The sequence below is a fragment of the Hemitrygon akajei genome, chromosome 14 (assembly GCF_048418815.1).
Source record: "Hemitrygon akajei chromosome 14, sHemAka1.3, whole genome shotgun sequence".
NCBI lineage: Eukaryota > Metazoa > Chordata > Chondrichthyes > Myliobatiformes > Dasyatidae > Hemitrygon > Hemitrygon akajei.
The window spans coordinates 51,447,554-51,472,078 of record NC_133137.1 but is presented as its reverse complement, the minus strand read 5'-3'; the positions used below and the strand labels follow the sequence as shown (position 1 = coordinate 51,472,078).

The following is a 24,525-nucleotide window of genomic DNA, read 5'->3' as shown; positions in this document are numbered from 1 at the left end:
ATCAGAAAAGGCTCCCTTTATTCTCACTCTTTACCTGTTGTCAATAAGTCAGGGCTTTATCCATGCTAGAATCTTTCCCTTAATACCACGAGCTCCTAACTTGTTAAGCAGTGTCATGTGTGGTACCTTGTCACAGTTCTTTTGAAAATCCAAGTACACGACATCAATCAATTCTCCTTTGTCTATCCTGCTTGTTATTTCTTCCAAGAATTCCAACAGATTTGGCAGGCTAGATTTTCTCTTCAGGAAACCACGCTGAATATTATGCGCCTCCAAAGTACCCTGAAACCACTTCCTTAACAATCGACTCCAACATCTTCCCAACCACTGAGGTCAGGTTAACTGGACTATAGTTTCTTTTCTTCTGCCTCTTTCCCTTCTTGAAGCGTGGAGTGACATTTGCAATTTTCCAGTCCTCCAGAACCATGCCAGAATCCGCTGATTCTTGAAAGATCATTACTAATATCTCCACAGTCTCTTCAGCCACCTCTTTCAGAACCCTGGGAGGTACACCATCTGGTCCAGGTGACTTATCTACCTTCTGACCTTTCAGCTTCCCAAACACCTTCTCCCTAGTTATGGAAACTTCATTCACTTCTGCCCTCTGACACTCTTGAACCCCGACATACTGCTACTGGCTTCCACAGTGAAGCCTGATGCAACATTCATAGTCAGTTGATATGCCATTTCCTTGTCCCCCATTGCTACCTCTCCAGCTGTCCAGTATCTACTCTTGCCTCTCTTTTACACTTTTATATCTGAAGAAACTTTTGGTATCCTCTTTAATATTATTGCTAACTCACCTTTATATTCCACTTTTTTGTACTTATGACATTTTTAGTTGCCTTCTGTCGGTTTTTAAAAGCTTTCCAATCCTCTAACTTCCCACTAATTTTTGCTCTATTATATGCCCTCTCTGTGGCTTTTACGTTGGCTTTGACTTCCCTTGTCAGCCACAGTGCCTCATCCTGCCTTTAGAATACTTCTGCTTGGGATGAATCTATCCTATGCCTTCAAATTACTCCCAGAAACTCCAGCCATTGCTGATCTCCTGTCAAACTAGAAGTGTTTCCTTCCAATCCATTCAGCCATCCTCTCTCATGCCTCTGTAATTCCCTTTACTCCTCTGTAATACTGATAGATTTGACTTTAGCATCTCCTCAAATTGCAGGGTGAATTTTATCATACTATGATCACTGATCTCCTAAGAGTTCCTTTACCTTAAGCTCTTTAATCAATTCTGGTTCATTGCACAACAACCAATCTAGAATAGCTGATCCCTAGTCAGCTCAACCACGAGTTGCTCTAAAAAGCCATCTCTATAAATTCCATCACCAGGGATTCAGCACTAATCTTGTTTTCCCAATTTACCTGCATATCAAAATCCCCCATGAGTATTGTAACATTGCCCTTTTGACATGTATTTTATATCTCCCATTGTAATTTGTAAACCACATCTTTGCTACTGTTTGGGGGTCAGAATCAGAATCAGGTTTATTATCACCGGCATGTGACATGAAATTTGTTAATTTAGCAGCAGCAGGTCAATGCAATACATAATCTAGAAGAAAAAAAAGAAATAAAATAATAATAAATAAATTACAGAACACATATATTGAATAGATTAAAAATCATGCAAAAAACAGAAATAATATATATTTAAAAAGTGAGGTAGTGTTCACGGGTTCAATGTCCATTTAGGAATTGGATGGCAGAGGGGAAGAAGCTGTTCCTGAATCACTGAGTGTGTGCCTTCAGGCTTCTGTACCCCCTACCTGATGGTAACAGTGAGAAAAGGACATGCCCTGGGTGCTGGGCATCCTAAATAATGGACGCTGCCTTTCTGATACACTGCTCCTTGAAGATGACCTGAGTACTTTGTAGGCTAGTACCGAAGATGGAGCTGACTAAACGTACAACCCTCTGCAGCTTCTTTCGACTGTCTGTACAGTGTCATAACCGATCCTTTTTATAAATGACATGGATGGGATGGGAGGGATGGGTTAGTAAGTTTGCTGATGACACAAAGGTTGGAGGTGTTGTGGATAGTGTGGAGGGCTGTCAGTGGTTACAGTGGGACATTGATAAGATGCAACACTGGGCTGAGAAGTGGCAGATGGAGTTCAACCCAGATAAGTGTGAAGTGGTTCACTTTGGTAGGTCAAATCTGATGGTACTCTTGGCAGAGTGGAGGATCAGAGGGATCTTGGGGTCCAAGTCCATAGGATGCTCAAAGCAGCTGCGCAGGTTGACTCAGTGGTTAAGAAGGCATACAGTGTATTGGCCTTCATCAATTGTGGAATTGAATTTAGGAGCCGAAAGGTAACGTTGCAGCTATATAGGACCCTGGTCAGACCCCACTTGGTGTACTATGCTCAGTCTGGTCGCCTCACTACAGGAAGGTTGCGGAAACCATAGAAAGGGTGCAGAGGAGATTTACAAGGATGTTAAAAAACACAAAATGCTGGCAGAACTCAGCAGGCCAAACAGCATCTATGGAAGGAGGTAATAACGACATTTCGGGCCAAAACCCTTCATCAGGAGTGAAGTAACATGGGATGGTCGAGGGGGGATAAGAAGTGGGGGGGAGGGATAAAGTAGAGAGCTGGGAAGTGATAGGCTGGAAGGAAATGGGCTAGGGGGAGTTATGGGAAATAAAAGAGAAAGAAAGGTACGGCTGGGGGGAGAGATTATGGTGAGGGGGGAAAAGAGAGAGAAAGAGAACCAGACTAAAATAATAGATAGGGATGGGGGTATGGGTGGGGGGCAGGGGTATCAATGGAGGTCAGTGAGTTGAATGTTCATGCCGGCAGGTCGGAAGCTACCTAGGCGGGAGATAAGGTATTGCTCCATCGACCTGCGCGTGGTCTCATCTTGACGGTAGAGGAGGCCATGGACAGACATGTCGGAGTGGGAGTGGTCTGTGGAATTGAAGTGTGTGGCCACAGGGAGATCCCGCCACTGCTGGAGGACTGAGCGCCGGTGTTTGTCGAAACGATCTCCCAGTCTGTGGCGGGTCTCCCCAATGTATAAATGGCCACATCGGGAGCACCGGATACAGTATATCACCCCAGTTGACTCACAGGTGAAGTGGTGCCTCACCTGAAAGGACTGCCTGGGGCCTGGGATGGTGGTGAGGGAAGAAGTTGGGGGCAGGTGTAGCACTTCTTCCATTTTCAGGGATGAGTGCCCGGAGGGAGGTCCGTGGGGAGGGATGGGGGGGATGAATGGACAAGGGAGTCGCATAGGGAGCGATCCCTGCGGAAAGCCGAGAGTGGGGGGGAGGGGAAGATGTGGTTGGTGGTGGGATCACGTAGGAGGTGGCGGAAGTTACGGAGGATTATACGTTGGATCTGTAGGCTGGTAGGGTGATAGGTGAGGACCGGGGGACTCTATCCCTGGTGGGCTGGCGAGGGGATGGGGTGAGGGCAGAGGTGCGTGAAGTACGGGAGACGCGATGGAGGGCAGAGTTGATAATGGACGAAGGGAAGCCCCTTTCTTTAAAAAAGGAAGACATCTCCTTTGTCCTAGAATGAAAGGCCTCATCCTGAGAGCAGATGCGACGGAGGCGGAGGAATTGAGAGAAAGGGATAGCATTTTCGCAGGAGACAGGGTGGGAGGAGGAATAGTCTAGGTAGCTGTGGGAGTCTGTAGGTTTGTAGTAGACGTCAGTGGATAGGCTGTCTCCAGAGATAGAAACAGAAAGATCTGGAAAGGGGAGGGAGGTGTCGGAAATAGACCAGGTGAATTTGAGGGTGGGGTGAAAGTTGGAGGCGAAGTTAATGAAGTCGACGAGCTCAGCATGTGTGCAGGAAGCAGCACCGATGCAGTCGTCGATATAACGTAAGAAAAGAGGAGGACAGATACCGGTGTAGGCTTGGAACATAGATTGCTCCACATGGCCGACAAAAAGGCAGGCATAGCTAGGACCCATGCGGGTGCCCATGGCTACACCTTTAGTTTGGAGGAAGTGGGAGGAGCTAATCCCACCTGTGGTAGGTTGGATTTACCAGCCTACAGGTCCAACATATAATCCTCCGTAACTTCCGCCACCTCCTACGTGATCCCACCACCAACCACATCTTCCCCTCCCCCCCACTCTCGGCTTTCCGCAGGGATCACTCCCTATGCGACTCCCTTGTCCATTCATCCCCCCCATCCCTCCCCACCGACCTCCCTCCGGGCACTCATCCCTGCAAACGGAAGAAGTGCTACACCTGCCCCCACACTTCTTCCCTCACCACCATCCCAGGCCCCAGACAGTCCTTTCAGGTGAGGCACCACTTCACCTGTGAGTCAACTGGGGTGATATACTGTATCCGGTGCTCCCGATGTGGCCATTTATACATTGGGGAGACCCGCCACAGACTGGGAGACCGTTTCGCTGAACACCGGCGCTCAGTCCTCCAGCAGTGGCGGGATCTCCCTGTGGCCACACACTTCAATTCCACAGACCACTCCCACTCCGACATGTCTGTCCATGGCCTCCTCTACCGTCAAGATGAGGCCACACGCAGGTCGATGGAGCAATACCTTATCTCTCGCCTAGGTAGCCTCCTACCTGCCGGCATGAACATTCAACTCGCAGACCTCCGTTGATACCCCTGCCCCCCACCCTTACCCCCATCCCTATCTATTATTTTAGTTTGGTTCTCTTTCTCTCTCTTTTCTCCCCTCACTATAATCTCTCCCCCCAGCCCTACCTTTCTTTCTCTTTTATTTCCCATAATTCTCCACCTTCCCCCAGCCCATTTCCCTCCAGCCTATCACTTCCCAGCTCTCTACTTTATCCCTCCCCCCCACTTCTTATCCCCCCTCGACCATCCCATGTTACTTCACTCCTGATGAAGGGTTTTGGCCCGAAACGTTGTTATTACCTCCTCCCATAGATGCTGTTTGGCCTGCTGAGTTCTGCCAGCATTTTGTGTTTTTTATTTATTTCCAGCATCTGCAGATTCACTCGTGTTGCCTTTACAAGGATGTTGCCTGGATTGGGGAGCATGCCTTATGAGAATAGGTTGAGTGAACTCGGCCTTTTCTCCTTAGAGCGAAGGAGGATGAGAGGTGACCTGATAGAGGTGTACAAGATGATGAGAGGCATTGATCGTGTGGATAGTCAGAGGCTTTTTCCCAGGGCTGAAATGGTTGCCACAAGAGGACACAGGTTTAAGGTGCTGGGGAGTAGGTACATTGGAGATGTCAGGGGTAAGTTTTTTTACTCAGAGAGTGGTGAGTGCGTGGAATGGGCTGCTGGCAATGGTGATGGAGGCGGATATGATAGGGTCTTTTAAGAGACTTTTAGTAAAATAGAGGGCTATAGGTAAGCCTAGTAATTTGTAAGGTAAGAACATGTTTGGCACAGCTTTGTGGGCCAAAGGGCCTGTATTGTGCTGTCGGTTTTCTATGTTTCTAGATGATAGGTGGAGTACAGAAGTACTTGTGCAGGAAGGCACAGAGTCGACTGTACTTCCTAAGAAGGTTGGCGTCATTCAATGTCTGTAGTGAGATGCTGAAGATGTTCTATAGGTCAGTTGTGGAGAGCGCCCTCTTCTTTGTGGTGGCGTGTTGGGGAGGAAGCATTAAGAAGAGGGACGCCTCACGTCTTAATAAGCTGGTAAGGAAGGCGGGCTCTGTCGTGGGCAAAGTACTGGAGAGTTTAACATTGGTAGCTGAGCGAAGGGCACTGAGTAGGCTACGGTCAATTATGGATAACTCTGAACATCCTCTACATAGCACCATCCAGAGACAGAGAAGCAGTTTCAGCGACAGGTTACTATCGATGCAATGCTCCTCAGACAGGATGAAGAGGTCAATACTCCCCAATGCCATTAGGCTTTACAATTCTACCGCCAGGACTTAAGAACTTTTTAAAAGCTATTATTAGTGCTTTTTGAGATAGTGATTTAGATGCATATCATATTTTTTTACTGAGTTAAGTATTGTATGTAATTAGTTTTGCTACAACAAGTGTATGGGACATTGGAAAAAAGTTGAATTTCCCCATGGGGATGAATAAAGTATCTATCTATCTATCTATCTATCTATCTACAATGAGACACAGGCAATAATGAGAAACAGGTGAGAGACGGGGTACTCAGTAATACAGGGGCCGGAGTAGAACAGGAGCGGGACAGGAGCACATGGCAATACAAAAACCACAGACTGACGGCTAGGGGGAAAACACACAACTGGGGGTACTGAGAAAACCATCAGTCCTGTATTCATCACCTTCTTTTGATTTCGTCTCCCTTTTTCATTCAAACTCTTCCCATTAACTGCAATTTGCCCGATCGTCAGCCTCTCCTTGCCAGCAGTATCACTGCTCTCTGTCTCTGTTTGTAAACCAGCTACCATCCTGTCAACCTGTGCAGCCATTTTCAGCAAGCTGTGGACTTGGACCTCAAGATCCCACATTCTCCTCAACTTCCCCCAGATTCTGGCACTCACCTGCATACAGAGGCAGTACATAAAGTATAGTCATTCTTCCCTGATAGCCAGAGCTATGGCGGAAACGGCTAATAAGAGGGAGCGTAATCTGAAGGTGTTTGGAGGGTGTCTTTTCACACACAGAGTGGGAATGTGCTGCCAGGGCTGGTGGTGGAGGCAGACACATCAGGGAAATTCATGAGTCCCTTATGCACATGGAATGGACGGCTATGTGTGTGGGGGGGGGGGGGGGCTGGATTTGTTAGATTAATCTTGGAGTAGGTTGAAATGTCGGCACAACATGGAAAGCTGAAGGATCTGTACGTAATTTTAAACTCTTACGTAAGGAGGAGAAATTCCGACTTTCAGCAGGTTTGGAACTTTGGAATTTACAGCAGCCAATTAATGTAGCAACCTACATGTCTTTGGGATGTGGTCACAGGGAGAACACAGAATTTAGAACATTATGTCACAGACAGGCCCTTCAGTTCACGATGTTGCGTCAACTTTTAACCTACTCCAAGGTCAATCTAACCCTTCCCGCTCACACAGGAGTCCATGTTTCTTTCATCATGTACCTAAAATTCTTCTGAATGCCTCTAGCAACACCTACACACTCACCAGCCTGTGTAAAAGACCTACCTCTGACATCCCTCCTATACTTTCTTTCAATCACCTCATGCCCCCTCATATTAGCCATTTGCACAGTGGGAGAGGTCTCTGGCTGCCCGCTTGATCTGTGCTTCTTGTTATCTTGTACATCTCAATCAAGTCACCTCTCAGCCTCTTTCGCTCCAGCAGGAGAAGAAGCCCTAGCTCGCCCAGCCTGCAGGAGAACTATCAGAGTGTCCTGTCTGTGTGGTATGGAAGCTGCAGGGCCCTGAGAGGATCACTAGGGTCTCTCTCCTCCTTATTTGTGACATGTTCCAGTACTGCTGTCGACAAAGAGCCCGACCCCTCCCACCTACTCCACAATTTCTTTGACCCACTATCGTAAAGAAGGAGGTACAGGAGCATCAGGACTGGGTAACACCTTCTTCCCTTAGGCTGTGAGACTAATGAATATCCTTTTACCACCGAGTTCTCAACAGGACAGCAAGCTGTCAGGACCCTTCAGTCCTGACGAAGGGTCTCGGCCCGAAACGTTGACTGCTCATTTCAATGGATGCTGCCCGACCTGCTGAGTTCATCCAGCTTGTTTGTACGTGTTGCTTTGACCACAGCATCTGCAGTGTACTTTGTGTTTAGCAAGCTGGTTACTGTTTACCTGTGCTGCACACTATGTGTACTTTGAATTCCATATATTTTGTTTACTTATTTGCAATAATATTTTGTTTTATGTGCTGTGTGTGATATATGTATTGTGGGTTCACCGTGTTCTGAAGGAATGTTGTTTCATTTGGTTGTATGTACTGTATGTACAGTTAGATAAGAATAAACTTGAACTTGCAACATGAAACTAAAGGACAGCACCCAGGGTCAGGACTGAGTGTGGGTCACTGGTGCTGTTTTTCTGTTTCATACACACTGTTCCATTTTATATTCAATCTATAGGATGCCCTCACCCCCTCAATCAGCTTAATTACATCCTGGGGCCCAGTACTCGCAGTCCCACCGTGTCAGTTTGTCATATCCAATACCGCCAGTAGATGGCAGTGAGAGCTCACGTTCTCGCAATGTTGAATATGTCAGCAACAGAGTAATTTCATCAATCCGACTGTCAGCATAAAGTGTGTCCAATAATTCTTCCTACAGCTCTGGTGCATGCAACAGTTTCTTCTCTTGATCTTTCCATTACTAGGATAAGTGGCAGGATCTGCTGTGGTTTTTGTTAATGTGCACATAGAATCCTTGACTTTATAAATAGAGATTCTACACAAAGAGAAATACAGCATGAAAACGGGTCCTTCAGCCCTTTGAGGCTGGTTTGGACAGATATGATCAGGTAGAAGGAACTAGATGGGCCAAAGGGCCTGCTTCTGTGCTCTAGTGTTCTATGGCTATGATTCTAAATACAAGCAAATAGGACGAACTTGGACACAGAAAATACTGGAGGAAGCTTGGATGGATGAAAATGGATGGTCAGATACAGATTAATTTATTCATCATGCATACAGTTCTGTGCAAAAATCTTCTATATGATGGGAGCAAAGGTTGTTGGGAAGTGCTAGGGTGGAGCCCTGCGAGAGGGTGTGGGATATGCAATAGATGAAGAGTGCCAGGGTGAGGGGTGGCACGAGTGTAGACACACCCAGCCCTGAGACACCAGGCAAGGCCATTTGATGCCAAACTATTGGTTTATTGATCATTATAGAATGTCTCTCTGGTGCTTCCCGCTCCCTCCCCCTCCCAGCATGATTCAGTCCTCTTCCCACTCTCAGTCCACAACAGACCCATATTGGAATCATGCTTATCGTCTTTCACATATGTCAGGAAATGTGCTTTATTTGTGTGGCAGCAGTACAGTACAATACCTAGAATTACTGCAGTACCCTGCAAAAGTCTTAGGCACCCCAGGTATATATACTGAACGTGCCTAAGACTTAAATTCCATCTGCCATTTTTCGGACTGCAAGCTTTGATGGCCTTCCTTGCTGTCCACTGTGCCCACAGTCTTGGTGTCATCCTCAGATCTGCCGATCCAATCCACCAAATAATCTTCCAGACAGGCCCAGCACCGGTCCCCGCGGCACACCACTGGTCACTGGCTTCCACTCAGAGAAGCTCCAGGGGCACAGAAGAGAAAGGATGCAGAATTGGGGCTGTGGGTGGAGTGCGCTCCATGATTGATTCGAGGGAACATAATGGCTACTGTTAAAGAGGATACAGTATCCTGTAGGGAGGCCGTATAGGTGGGATGATCACTTCGATATCATAGGCCTCCCAATAGTCAGTGGGAATTAGAGAATATCAATATGACATAGGTGATGTCCTGCAGGTATCAATATGTATGCAAATTTCAGACAGATAGAAGAGCAATTGGGTTACAGTGGTGGGGGAATCAGAATCAAGTTTATTTCCACTTTCATATATGTTGTGAAATTCAGTGCAAAAAAAGAACAAGATAGTGTTCATGAACCATTCAGAAATGTGATGCAGAGGGGGAAGAAGCTGTTCCTAAATCATTGAGTGTTGACATTTGGGCTCCTGTACCTCCTCCCTGGTGGCAGAATTGAGAAGAGGGCATATCCCGTCTGGTGTGCATCCTCAATGACGGATGCCACTTTTCTGAGGAATTTTAACTCTCTCAGTATTGACTAGTATTGCTTTACTGCAAGAGGCTTAGATGGGGTGGACTTTGTTAAATCCTGAGAGGTTTATGATTAGGAACAGTCAGCACAGCTTTGTCAAGGACAGGTCATGCCTTACGAGTCTGAATGAATTGTTTGAGGATGTAACTGAACACACTGATGAAGGAAGAGCAGTAGATGTAGTGTATATGGATTTCAGCAAGGCATTTGGTAAGGTACCCCATGCAAGGCTTATTGAGAAAGTAAGGAGGCATGGGATCCAAGGGGACATTGCTTTGTGGATCCAGAACTGGCTTGCCCACAGAAGGCAAAGAGTGGTTGTAGACAGATCATATTCTGCGTGGAGGTCGTTGACCAGTGGTGTGCCTCAGGGATCAGTTCTGGAACCCCTTTTCTTTGTGATTTTTATAAATGACCTGGATGAGGAAGTGGAGGGATGGGTTAGTAAATTTGCTGATAGCACATAGGTTGGGGGTGTTGTGGATGGTGTGGAGGGCTGTCAGAGGTTACAGTGGGACGTTGATAGGATGTAAGACTGGGCTGAGAAGTGGCAGATGGAGTTCGACCCAGATAAGTGTGAAGTGGTTCATTTTGGTAGGTGAAATATGATGGCAGAATATAGCATTAACATTAATTCTCGGCAGTGTAGAGGATCAGAGGGATTTTAGGGTCTGAGTCCATAGGACACTCAAAGCAGCTATGCAGGTTGACTCTGTGGTTAAGAAGTCATATAGTGCACTGGCCTTCGTCGACCATGGGATTGAGTTTAGGAGCCGAGAGGTAATGTTACAGCTATATAGGACCTTGGTCAGACCCCACTTGGAGTACTGTGCTCATTCCTGGTCGCCTCACTACAGGAAAGACGTGCAAACCATAGAAAGGGTGCAGAGGAGATTTATGAGGATGTTGCCTGGATTGGGGAGCATGCCTTATGAGAATAGGTTGAGTGAACTTGGCCTTTTCTCCTTGGAGCGACGGAGGATGAGAGGTGTATAAGATGATGAGAGGCATTGATTGTGTGGATAGTCAGAGGCTTTTTCCGAGGGCTGAAATGGCTAGCACGAGAGGGCATAGTTTTAAGGTGCTTGGAAGTAGGTACAGAGGAGATGTCTTGGGTAAGTTTTTTTTATTAAACACACAGAGTGGTGAGTGCATGGAATGGGCTGCTAGTGGCGGTGGAAATGATAGGATCTTTTAAGAGACTCCTGGATGGATATGTGAAAAATAGAGGGCTATGGGTAAGCATAGGAGGTTCTAAGGACGTTTGGCACAGCTTTGTGGGCCGAAGGGCCTGTATTGTGCTGTAGGTGTTCTATGTTTCTAAAGTTGTTGGAGACAATAGCTATGGAGTTGCTCTCGAGCCGGGGCAGTTCTCAACCTTATCTTAGGAAATGAAAGCAGGCAGGGAGTGGAAGCATCGGTGGAGAAACCATTGCCATGAACCTATAGGGTGAAAGGTCAGGTGGCACAGTATCATAACAGTTAAGGTCATGCTCACTTTCACAGTGCCAGGTGTAAGACTGGGGTTTGATTTCTGCTGTCTGTAAGGAGCTTGTTCAGTATCCCCATGATCTCATCGCTCTAACAAACAATGCATCTCACTGTATGTTGCAATGTACATGTGACAAATAAAGCTGATCTTTTTCTTAAGTGATGGAAAGGGGTTACACAGACACTAACTTGACTCTAGATGATAGAAAGCTGGAGGAACACACAAAATGCCACTTGAATTCAGCAGGCCAGGCAGCATTTATGAAGGGAGATGAGCAGTTGACATTGTGGCCAATGCCCTTCATCAGGACTGGAAAGAAATAAGGCAGAATCCAGAATAAAATGGAGCTACTGGTGATGGTGGGAGGGGGGAGGGGTGAGTACAAGATGGTGTGTTCTGATTTCAATAGTTTAGAGGGCCAGCCAAGGTAAATATATTTGGATGAAATGACATCTGACAAGTGGGAGTCACAAGCGTTAAGTGGGACCTGCCAACCCTGTCTACCCCTCAACTACATCTCCATGCCTGCAGTAACATTATGCTTCCAAGTGCTGATCCATGTTCCTGGCTAGTGTTGCAACATCCAACCATCTAATTGATTGGAATTTGTGCACAGAAATCCAATTAACAGCCAGTCATGGTAATTACAGGCACAGCTTGATTTTTGATTAGCCCTGGAATTTGTCTTTTGGATCCAACTCATGTTTACACTTCCAAGGCAAACCCAGACAGTAAACTTTGCTTGAATTTCCTGTCAAACCAATTACAAGTTTTAAAATTTGGTAGGTCAGCACAGACTAGATGGGCTGTATATCCTCCTATTCACAGCACAAGGACCTAAAGTAGGACTCGTAAAACCTATTTCCATAAAATCAAACATGGTAGTGGAATTGGGCCATTCAGTCCATCGAGTCTGTTCCACCAATTCATCATGGCCGATAGTCCCCTCTCAACCCCATTCTCCTGCCTTCTCCTCATAACCCTTCATGCCCTGCCTTATCAAGAACCCAGTAATCTCTGCCTTAAATACCCCCACTGCCCCAGCCTCCACAGCTGCCTGTGGCAACAAATTCCAGATTCACCATAATAAATATCTATAAAGATATATAAATAAAGAATAAAGGGAGGGGGGGGGGGGCAAGAGTAACTCCCTGAAGAAATCCGGTTCATTACACAAGACCCAATCCAGAATAGCTAACTCCCTCGTGGGCTCAACCACCAGCTGCTCTAAAACACCATTCATAAGCATTCTATAAATCCTCTTTTGGGATCCAACACCAACCTGATTTTCCCAATCTGCATACCAAAATTCCCCATGACTATCGTAACACTTCCCTTCTGACTCGCCTTTTCCATCTCCTGATGCAATTTGGAGCTCACATCCTGACTACCGTTCAGAGGCCTGTATAACGTTCAGAGTTTCTACCTTTGCAGAATCTTAATTCTACCCACAAGAATTCTACATCTTCTGCTCTTTCTAAGGATTTGATGTCACCTTTTACAAACAGAGCCACTCCAGCCCCTCTGCCTGTCCTTTTGATACAATGTGCATCCTTGGATGTTAAGCTCCCAATTATAATCTTCTTTCAGCCACGTCTCAGTGATGTCCACAATATCACAACTGCCAATCTGTGCTACACGATCATCTATTACTGCATGCATTCAAATATAACACCTTCAGCCCTGTATTTGACACCCTTTTACACTGCATCACATTCCACCGATTGCAACTTTGTCCCATGCTCTGACTGTCCTTGCAGACGGTCTCAACTGCACACTGCATGTGCTTGTAAACAAACAGCCCTATCACTCCAGTCCCATCCCCCTGCCAAATTAGTTTAAATCCTCCCCAACAGCTCTAGCAAACCTGTCTGCAAGGATAATGGCTTCAGGTGTAATGTACAGGTCAGACCTTCCCCAGGAGCCAGAAATCCAAAACCCTGAGATGCACCATCAATAACTCTCGGAGACGGGAGGCAAACGATAGGCTTTTATTAGCTGCAAGTGTCACCACAACATCTCGGAGACTGAGGGAGGAGCAGTGCCTCCAATCGCCTTTATACAGGGGTCTGTGGGAGGAGCCACAGGAGCAGTCAGCAGAGGGGCGTGTCCAGACAGGTATACACATAGTTTACCACACCCTGTCCTTGCACCAGTTCCTCAGCCATGCTTTCATTTGCCACATCATCCTATTCTTACCGTCACTGGAACATGGCATCAATCCAGAGACTGCTTCCCTGGAGCTCCTGCTTTTCAGCTTTCTACCTCGCTCCCCAAATTCTCTTCAGGGCCTCCTCTCTTTCCCAACCCTGAAATTAACTCTAATATGCACCAAAACTTCTGGCAGCTCTCCCGCCCCCCCCCCTTAGAGTGTTGTGGACACGTTCTGAGACAGCCCTGACCTCGGCACCTGCAAGGTCCCGGTTTATCTATTGTATTCAGAATCGCACAAACACCTCTTTAACTACAGAATCCACCATTGTGACTGCAGTCCGCTTCTCCCACGTTTGCTTCTGAGCCACGTGCAGTGCCTGAGACCCAGTTGCTGTGGCTCCTCCCTAACAGTAGGTAGTCTACCACAGCAGCATCCAAAACAATATACTTATCATTGAGATGAATGGCCGCAGGGGTACTCTGTACTGGCTGCCCATTTCCCTATCCTGTCCTGACAGTCACCCATTTACCTGCCTCCTGCAACCCTCACGTAGCTCCTGTCACCACCTGCTTCCTGTATGAGGAAAAGGTCAGAGTTGCAGCTCCAGTCCTTTAACACATTCTCCGAGGAGCTGCACCTGGTGCAGATGTGGTTATCTGGAGGCTGGAGGTCGCCCACGATACTCACATCTCACACAAAGAGCACAATCCAGCCCCAGAGCCGTTCTCATCGCTCCACGTTAACAGACAGTGAATGAAGAAACTCACCGGGTACTTCCCTTACCCTTCAGTCTAACCCTGCTCCACTCCAACCATGGCCACCTCACTCGTCTCTGCCTTATTTTTATTTGCCCCTTCTCATGTCACCAAATAAAGCCAAAATCCTGTGAAAGTTCTTTTTTTTAAAAAAAAAATGTCTCTCCACGACCTCCGCCAATTCAACTGTGCCTGTGCCACCTCTTTGGAAGGTGAAACTAAAAGCCACATTCTCTTCATCCTTGTAACTTCCCTTTCCAAAAGGGCAGCAGAGGAGTTGACCAGATTCAGAGTTCATTAAACGTCTGGCACGATAGGAATAAATGGATCCTGGGGGAAGCTGCAGGCTTAGCTGATATAGAGTGATAGAGCGAGTTCCATCATTACTCCCTCTCCTCCTTTTGTTAACTCTGCTGATGTTATAGACACAGAATACCTACAGCACAATACAGGTCCTATGCCGAACATGTCCCTACCTTAGAATTTACTAGGCTTACCCATAGCCCTCTATTTTTTTAAGCTCTATGTACCTATCCAGGAGTCTCTCAAAAGACCCTATCGTATCCGCCTCCACCACCGTCGCTGGCAGCCCATTCCACTCACACACCACTCTCTGCACTAGAAACTTACCCCTGACATCCCCTCTGTACCTACTTCCAAGCACTTTAAAACTGTGCCCTCTCGTGCTAGCCATTTCAGCCCTGGGAAAAAGCCTCTGACTATCCACATGATCAATGCCTCTCATCATCTTATACACCTCTATCAGGTCACCTCTCATCCTCCGACACTCCAAGGAGAAAAGGCCAAGTTCACTCAACCTATTCTCATAAGGCATGCTCCCCAATCCAGGCAACATCCCTGTAAATCTCCTCTGCACCCTTTCTATGGTTTCCACATCCTTCCTGTAGTGAGGGACCACTTGAACAAGAACTTGGCTTCCCAACACTTCAAGCCCAGTTCAATGCTCCTAAAGGAATGAGAAGCTTTTGCATCCTTTCTACAGGAAAGATACCGATAAGATTGAAATAGCAGAGGAAATTTACAAGGATGTTGCCAGGATTGGAGGATCTGAGTCATAGGGAAAGGTGAACAGGTTCCACGCCTGCAGCTTAGGCAAATGAGGGGAGATTTGAGAGGCATACAAAATTTGAGTGGTATAGGTAGGGTAAATGCAAACAGGCTTTTTCCATGGAGGTTGGGTGAGACTAGTACTAGAGGTCATAGGTCAGGGATGAAAAGTAAACTACTTAATGTGAAGGTGGGGGGGGGGGGTAGGAAAAAAAAGTTCACTCAGCAGGGGGTGAGAGTTGCCAGTGGAAGCGAATTTGATTCTGGCATTCAGAAGTTTAAGTACATGGATGGGAAGGATACGGAGGGCTATGGCCCACACACGGGCCAATGGGACTCAGCAGAGTAACAGTTCAGCCTGTTTTCCTGCTGTAGTACTCTACGACTCCAAGTAGGATTTCTTTTTAAAGTTCATAGCAAGCCAATACAAATACAGAAAAAAAAACTGACATTCCTGCAGTTTAAGATTTTTTAAAACTCACTGCAGGTTAATTCCAAAGTGCGTCATTTGAACCATCTTCAATGTGCAACCTGTGGCATAGCCATCACTATTCGCACATCTGGCGAGTTCAGCACGAACTGATTGGACGTCTCACTACAATTACTGACACGTGTTTATATTGGCCCAGAGACAGCAATTGTGTCACAACCGAGTTTACACAAGGGGTGCAGTTCAACAGCCAACTAGGAACACAACGGAGTAATCCGATTATCCCACTTTAGTTTTTCTATTGCATTTCATAAGTACAATATAAAAAACAGCTTTTGCTTTCACACTAGGATATTATTTTTAAACATACTCCATGTTTGTTTGCTTGTTAAAAAACTTCTATAATTTTTCTTTACAATGAATATCCAAAAGCTATACTTATAACTAATGGTTTTAAATGCTGACAGTATTTATTTTAATAATTTAAGACTGCATAAGCATCAACAAAAAGTGCAAACATTATTCAACAATTCTTCATAAATTTGTTTTGTTCAAGACAAAATATTCAGTGGTTATCACGTGTAATTCCCCTACAAAAATAGCTTCAGACAAGATTCATGATTGTTCCCCAACTATTTACAGTTCACAAGAGCCACTTCAGATATATACATTTCCACTATATTTTAGAACTCAGCACATCAGGCATTTAGCAGCAGTAATGTAACCAGGATGAATACAAGTTCTGGCTCGCGCTCAAGAAGGGGCGAGCCTCAGCTGTTACATAACACTTCACAGCATCACCAACCCCGCTGCCTTGGCAACAACTAAAAATAGGCTTCACCGAGGCTGCCGTCTCCTCAGTTTGGTAACAACTGCATGACTTTCAATTGTCTGGCAGGGCTTGGGGACAGGGTTCAGGGATGGTGAGGCTGTGGAAGGCAGGAGTGGAGACGGAGAACAAGCAATTCAGCCCAGAATCACAAGAGTTATTACATAATTCAGAAGCATTCCACGATCACCAAAGTGGTGGATGTGCATTTGATTTCAACTTTTAAGAGAAATTTGGATAACTGCATGGATGGCAGGGGTATGGAGGACTACGGTACAGGTCAATGGCTCTAGGCAGAGTAGTATCTCAGCACAGACTCTATAACTACGATAACTCTTCTGTTGAGACTCGGAGGGCAAGATATTTATTTATTCTTAAATTCACATTTGACTGACTGGGACGGGGATTTACAGCTTTCTTCTATTATCAATGCAAACCTTTCATTTAGGGCAGCTTTAACTATTTCTTTGAAGCTGTCACCAATTCACTACTCACTCTGATTAATTACTTCATGAAATTCTGGGGGGGGGGGGGGGAAGACACGGGGAAGAAAGGGTGAACAAAAGTGGGCATTTTTCCACGACCTGCGTCTGGTCATCAACATAAATATCAGAGGGAAGTGGTTGGACTCCACAATGAATGATAGTGAGCGCTTCAGCATACAGGGTCTGGAGTCCTAAAGCATTATGAGCATACAGAGTGAAGAGCAGGATTCTATCGCGGTGTGGAGGAACAGTGGGTTCCTGGTCCACGTCCACAGATCCCTCAAAGTGGTCAGGGTAGTTAAGAAGGCATATGGTGTGTTGGCTTTCGTTAGTCAGAGGAGTTCAAGAGTTGAGAGGCAACGTTCCCGCTCTACATAACTCTGGTTTGACCACTCATGGATTATCCTGTTCAGGTCTGGTCACCTCATTATAGGAAGGACGTGGAAGCTTCAGAGAGGGTGCAGAGAAGAATTACCAGGATTAGAGAGCATGTCTTATGAGAAAATGGCAAGTGAGGTAGGGCTTTTCTCTTTGGAGCAATGGAAGATGAAAGGCAACTTGATAGAGGTATATATGATAAGGGGCATAGATCGAGTGGATAGCCAGAGACTTTTTACCCCAGGTGTGGAAATGACTAATGCCAGAAGGCATTATTTTAAGGTGACTGAAGAAAGTAATTGGGAGAATGTCAGAGATAAGGTTTTTTCTGACAGTGGTAAAACATACTGCCGAGTGTGGTGGCAGAGGCAGTTACATTTGAGAAACTCTTAGACAGGCACATGGATGACAGGAAATGGAGGGCTGTGGAGGAAGGGTGGGTGGGTTAGATTGACTTGGGAGTAGGTTAAAAAGTCTGCACAACATTGTGGGCCAGAGGGCCTGGTCTGTGCTGTAGCACTCCAAATACACCAATTCCAGTCCTGAGAAGTTCTGAACTTTTAGAAGATGGATCTCTGGAAGACATTTGGAGATCAGAATATTGATTTAGTTTCAAAACTCATGTTCCAGGGTGAGTAATTTTAGAGCCCAAGACTTCTCTCCAGCTCCAGAAACAATTCAGAGGACAGGGCCCATGCTGCCCAGCACTACATTTTGAGTGTGTGGGGGGCAGGGGAAGGAAGAAAGAAAAGAGAAGACGTGGGGCAAGGAAGAGGGTCTGTGTGACCACCTTTAGGATGTACCAGCTGGTGACTGGAGCAGCTCTGGGGATCTACTCAAATCCCTCTCCATTCCGATCGGCAGTCCTGCCTGGGACCCGGCCGGGCAGAGCCCCATTGTGGCAGCTGGCTCCAGGGAAAGAAACCGGCCCAGCTGGGTCTCAGGGACCAGCGCCGGAATGCCGGGACACAAGAGTGGGAAGGGGGCTGGGCACCAACACTTCTCCAGGCTGCCCTTGTCCAGGAGGGTCAAGTAGGGAACAGCTGCAGACGGGGTGATGAAACACAGAGGCAGGCAGAACGGGGGCTGCTGGCCTATCCCGCCAACCCCCACTGGGCAAAGACCAAGGTCACAGCCAAACTCAGGGCCAGTCACTTTCACCCCTCTTTGCTGGGGGGTCCACAGGCTCCGATTTAATCTGGACAGCGAGGCTACCGTGGCCAGTTCCAGCCAGCTGGCCAAGCCCCTGCTCGCCTTCTCCGCCATAGCCGCTGTCAGTATCCGTGTCACTGCTGCGCTGCTGGCACACCGCTGCCCTCTGAATCACCGGCACACAGTTCTCCCTCACTCTGTCACCGGCAGACCGCTCCCCTCCGCTGGGCGGGGGCTGCGTGGCTGCTCGGTGCAGGTGGCTGAGGAGCTGCTCCCGGGACGACCGGCCCTCACAGCCAGACAGATGCTGCAAAACTTCCTGGGCGCAGGTTTGGAACCCAGAGTAGAACGCATCCAGGTCCGACCTCTTGGGTACCTTCAGCGTGGCGTCCCCTTCAAAACAAAAAAACAAAGCAGTGTTAATGGCGGGACTCTTGGCAGAGTGCAGGAACAGAGAGAGCTTGTGGTTCACTACACAAATAGGAGGGGGTGATTGAACTTTACAATAAATTCCAGTGAGCTCTTCAGCATACACAGAAACTGGAATCCTAAAATGTTACAAGCTTACAGGGTTAATGGCAGGATTCCTAATCGTGTGGAAGAACATTCATAGATCTCTCAACACTGCCACGCAAGTTGATAGGGTGGAAAAGGGCGGCATATGGTAATGTTGGCCTTCATTGGTTGGGGAACTGAGTTGGAGAAACAGGAGGTAATGTTGCAACTCTATAAAAGTTTGGTTAGACCACACTCTGAATGACCTGCTCAGTTCTGGTCGCTTCATCACCGGAACTATGTGAAAGCTTCAGAGAGGTTGGAGAGGAGATTTTCCAGGATGCTGCCTGGATTAGAGAGCATGTCAGACGACGATAGGATGCTGCCTGGATTAGAGAGCATGTCAGATGATGGTAGCTTGAGTAAGCTGGAGTTCTGCTCGCTGGAGCAAAGAAATACAAGAGGTGACCTGATAGAGAATAAAAAGATTAAAAATGAAAATGATAGCATCAAAGATCAGGTGGATAGCCTGAGACTCTTTCCTAGGACCGAAATGGTCAAGACTAGGAGGCATAATTTTAAAGTGATTGCAGAAAATTATGGAGCAGGGTTGTTAAAGGAAGGCTCTCTCTCCCCCCCTCCCCCACAGAATGGTAAGTGTGTGGACCATAAACAGCAGCAGAATTACCCCATTCTCCTACCTTCTCCCCATAACCTTTGACACCCTTACTAATTAAGAACTTATCAGCTTCCTGCTTTAAATACACCCAATGACATGGCCTCCATAGCAGTCTATGGCAATGAATTCCACAGATTCACCACCCCCTTGGCTAAAGAAATCCATCTAGGCCTTTCAATGTTCAAAGGATTTCTATGAGATTCCCCCCCCCCCCCCCCCATTCTTCTGAATTCCAGCGATTACAGGCCCAGAGTCTAATGCTCATGTATTAACCATTTCATGACTAGGATCATTTGTGTGAACCTCCTCTAGACCATCTCAAGGCTAGTACATCATTTTCTTACAGAAGTAGACCAAAACTGCTGACAATACTCCTAGTGCAGCCTGTCCAATGACTTATAAAGCCTTCAGCAATACATCCTTGCTTTTATATTCCAGTCCTCTTGTAGAATTCTATCTTCCAAAACAAATACTCAATCAAGGTGCACCTTGATCTCTGTGCAGCAATCCACCCTTGCAGAAGCCAAGCCCACACAAGCCATTTTAAGAGCTCTTTCACTCAAAGGGCCAGATCTGACAATAAACACAAGCTTGCCTGCGAAACCCCACTACCTAATGACTTAAATGTTTATTTTGCCACGCATATACAATTTATTTTAAGCTTATGCAAGTTTATTCACTGTGCTGCAAAATGCTAATTTTCATGACATTTATACCCTAGGCATGTAGGCCCATGATAATACACCTGAACTGGAACCAGCTCTTGCTCTGCAGCTTTATAATTACATACCACAGACAGGTGCACACCACAATACGATAAAAACCTGTGTTTTACCAGTTACCCCCCCCCCCCCCCCCAGAAAGCGAGTTCTTCAATTAATCCTTGTCCTTCCCCCGCAGTGCTGCCCTCGCTAGAGAGGGTAATGTCAGTCCAGGCCCTGTACAATTTTAGGCAACTTAGTAGGAGTGTGGAATGAACTGCTGCAGGAAGTGTGGGTTTGATTTCAGCATTTAAGAGAAGTTTCAATAAGTTCATGGATGGGAGTGGAACGGACGTCTGTGGTTCAGGTACAGGTTGATGGAGACTACAGGGAATAATAGTTCAGCAGACTAGATGGGCAGAAGGGCCTGTTTCAATGCTGTAGCGACTATGACCATCTCAATTAAAATATTTCATCAGCTGACTCTGTCCCAGAGAGAGCAACCTCCACTTTTTCAACTTTTCCTCATAGCTAGATCGTTCTTTACTGCCAACTTCCTCGGAAATCTCCCGTATCCTCTCCACTTCAGATCCTTCCTGTAATGCGGTGACCAAAACGATAGGCAAACACTAGCTGTAGGCCAGCTGCTAGTTTAGAAGTTTCTTGCATAACTGCCCTACTGCACTGCTTCAAGGTCTGACTAGTGAAGGGAGACATTCCACACCAGGTCAGTGATAATCCAATGTGTCATTCTCCTCTGCATCCTGGGAATAAGAGAGAGGAGCCACTGTCACCCCATCGTCTACCTGTCCTACTGCCTTCTGTCAGCACACCCACAAGCCTCTTCACCAGTACCCCATATGTATTCCAGACCTGTTCCGTTTTCCCCAGATGAATTCTTACTCCTCTTCAGAGTGAATTCCATTTGTCGATTAACTAATTAATTTGTATCTTCCTTTAGTTAACAGCTTCCTTCCTCACTATTAGCCACTCTGCCAATTTTGTGCAATCTGCAGACTGAAGCATGGCCCGGTAATTACGTGCAAGTCTTATTGATATTTAAGTCCATCAGACATAGAAGCAGAATTAGACCATTCAGCCCATCTTGTCTGCTCTACTGTTTCATTATGGTAGATTTAACATCCCTCTCAACTCCATTCTCCTGCTTTCTCGCCACAGCATATGGCCCCTTTGCTAATCAAGGACCTAATCGAACTCCACTTTAAGTATACCCAATGGTTTGGTCTCCACAGCCATCTGTGGCAGTGACTTCCACAGATTCACCAGCCTCTGGCTAAAGAAATTCCTTTTCATCTCTGTTCTAAGAAGTTGTACAGATTATAATCACACAAGACAGAATCTATAGCATTGCCCATAGAACGGCACTGCGAACAACATGCAGAGGTTGTTTCCCGGACAGAGAAGATGTTTCCGGTAGTGGGTGGAATCTAGGACTAGAGGGCACAGCCTCAGGCCAAAAGGATGTCTCTTCTGAAAAGCAATGAAGAGGAATTTCTTTAGCCAGAGGCTAGTGAGTCTGTGGAATTAATTGCCACAGATGGCACTGGTGGCCAAGTCACTGGGTATAAATTAACCTCCATATGGTAGGTTCTAGATTAATAAGGGCAAAGGTTACAGGGAGAAGGCAAGAGAACAGGGTTGGAAGAGGTAATAAAAATCAGACATAATGGAAGGTTAGAGTGACTCGATGGACTGAATAGCCTAATTCATTTCTTACGTCTTATGGTCTCAAACAGTCTTTCTGTCACAAACACTTTAACAAACAATTTTCCACCTTCTGACACCAGGCTAACGATAAACCAATGCGTCACACTCTTCTGCAGTCCAGGGGTTTTTACAGAAATGTGAGACCTTGTCAAAGCCCTTGTTGGAATTCAGATGGCCCATAATAGAACACTTCCTCAACAAATCCATATGGGCTGTTATTGATTAATCTGTGTCTGAATGGAAGAATAGGCGAGTTCTTCCTCACAGGGCAACAATTATGACGAAACTTAAGAAAAACATTGATTTAGACCAGGGCTCCCATCCTGGGGCCATGAACCACACAGTTAATGGCAGGGTTCCATGGCATAAAAATTGTTGGGAACCCCTGATTTAGGCTCAAGACGCAGGAGTAGAATTGTGTCGTTCAGCCCATTGAATCTGCTCTGGCATTCCACCATGGCTAACTTATTATCGTTCTCAAACCTATTCTCCTGCTTTACCCCTGTAAACCGTACTAATGAAGAACTTATCAGTCTGCACTTTAATATGCCCAGCGAGCTGGCCTGTAGAATTCCACATTACTGCACATTGCCACATTACAATTTGCTGAAACTTCTTGGGTATTATCTGCTGGTTTGCCCCCCACCTTCAACTCAAAATTGGAACTTTAAAGAAACTCAGTTGCCCTTGAGAACCAAGAAAAGAGGTTTAGAATTGTAAAAGGAGTTTCATAAATGTTTAAATGTCACATTACCATGCACAAAGTCACACATTACCATGACCTGGATCCCTACAGTGCTGTGGGAGCAGTTTCCCCAGGTGACTGCTGCAGTAACACGAAGAAGACAGCCACCACCATTTCAAAGACACACAGACTGTACAACATTGCTCAGCTCCCCTCCTGAAAGATTTTAATAAAACTTACCATTCTGCAAAGCAATTATCCTGTGGTGTTGCTGCTCCGTCAAAGTCGTTAAAGCCTTTAAGTGTTTCAGCGTTAACTCTAAAACTACAGCTTTCTCCAGATGACCCAGTGTCTCGAGTTGGGGGAGAGGACAGAAAGGAATACATTTTAATTTTGCAAATCACTCTATCAAATGCAAATACAATCAAAGCCCCAACATAGTTCAAAAATGCAACACTAAATTAAGAGGATTTGCTTGTCTTAACGGTCATTAAAACAATTTAAAACGTGTTTCAGTGTAGCCCAAAGATTTATTAAAAGCGCAAGTGATTTTAATTATGTTTCACTGGCACAGGTCAAACTTTGAATTCTATAAATAAGCGGGGGGGGGTGGAATCAGTCGGTATGAATGTTAATTCGACGCCACTTTTCGAGAACGAAATAATTAGAGAGCAGATAGCTTACCGTCAGTTTCAGATGTTCGGGAAGAAGATCCTTAAGCTGCGAAATGCATTCGTTAATCCTATCACGTCTTTTCTTTTCAATCAGTCTATGCGGTAATTTGTAGGTTTCCTAACAATTCATGAAGTCAGGAAACAGCAGAAATGACAATTAGAAGGATTGCAGGTGTTACACTGCACCACATTCAAAGGTGTGCTAAGTAAAAACACTCCAACGTGCAGTATTACTAAAAACTCGGAATAATAGCACTTGTCTCAACACTTAATGAAAACTGCTTGCTTTACCTTGCTCTCTTCTCGTTTCACCCCCCGTTTTGACTTGCATGTGAGCATCGAATGGTATTCAACACTATTAATTGAAAAATAGTAAAGTTGAGACAGGACCACAAAGGGTTAATGTACACGGGGGGGGGGGTAATTTTAATGCACAAAAACTCACCCAATAAAGTCTGCATTTTCTAATAACTTCCGTTCTGTTAAGCAAGTGGACGGTGGTAAGCGAGGTATACCGTCCTGCATTCTGTGCCTCGGGGTAGTACGGGGGCGGAGATTGCAAAGTGCAGTCGGAATAAGACCCTCGCCGTGATATATATTCCCCTAATGTACAGTATCCGGAATGCACAGCTTTGGGTTCGGGTCCCGTTGGCTGGACTCTCCCTCTCTCCGTATCAGCCGGCCTGTTTCCTAGTCTGCATTGCCCGGACAGACGTGCACGCAGTTTATGTCGCAAACGGAGCGCAGGCGCGCCGAGAAACCCCGAGCACTTCCCAACACACGCGTGGCGCCCAACGCCACCCAGTGAGACTGGGAGAAGGGGAGGTGGCAGGAGCACAGACACCACCTTCGTGTATCAACCCCTCCCTCGAGACAATGTACAGCACCAAGTGATGGATTGTGTAGTTCGGCCCTAAGTGCCCTGCTGTAGTGAGTCCTTCAGTATCTCAGCACAGCCGAGTTAATGATCTTTACCAACAGCCTGGGGAAGAGCGGGCATCCTGGCAGGTCAGAAAGTTTATTGCTCGCCAAGTCCATTGGACTTGGCTAATTTCGTGCACTGGAAGTTATAGCTGCGTTTACAGGTACACTGTATGTGTGCTTTTCCACCGCACGTATATTTTTTTAAAAAACAAATTTGG

At 46.2% G+C, this 24,525-nt stretch overlaps 1 protein-coding gene across 1 annotated transcript; it reads right to left on the bottom strand.

The window, feature by feature from the left end:
* Positions 1–13,145: 13,145 nt before the first annotated feature.
* On the bottom strand, positions 13,146–24,261 carry bhlhe41 (basic helix-loop-helix family, member e41). Its single transcript, XM_073066050.1, is given in 6 exon segments — positions 13,146–18,416; positions 18,418–18,814; positions 22,950–23,061; positions 23,394–23,501; positions 23,675–23,738; positions 23,829–24,261. Coding segments are annotated over 6 exon segments (1,116 nt in total). The 5' UTR covers positions 23,909–24,261; the 3' UTR covers positions 13,146–18,061.
* Between the last annotated feature and the right edge of the window lie 264 nt (positions 24,262–24,525).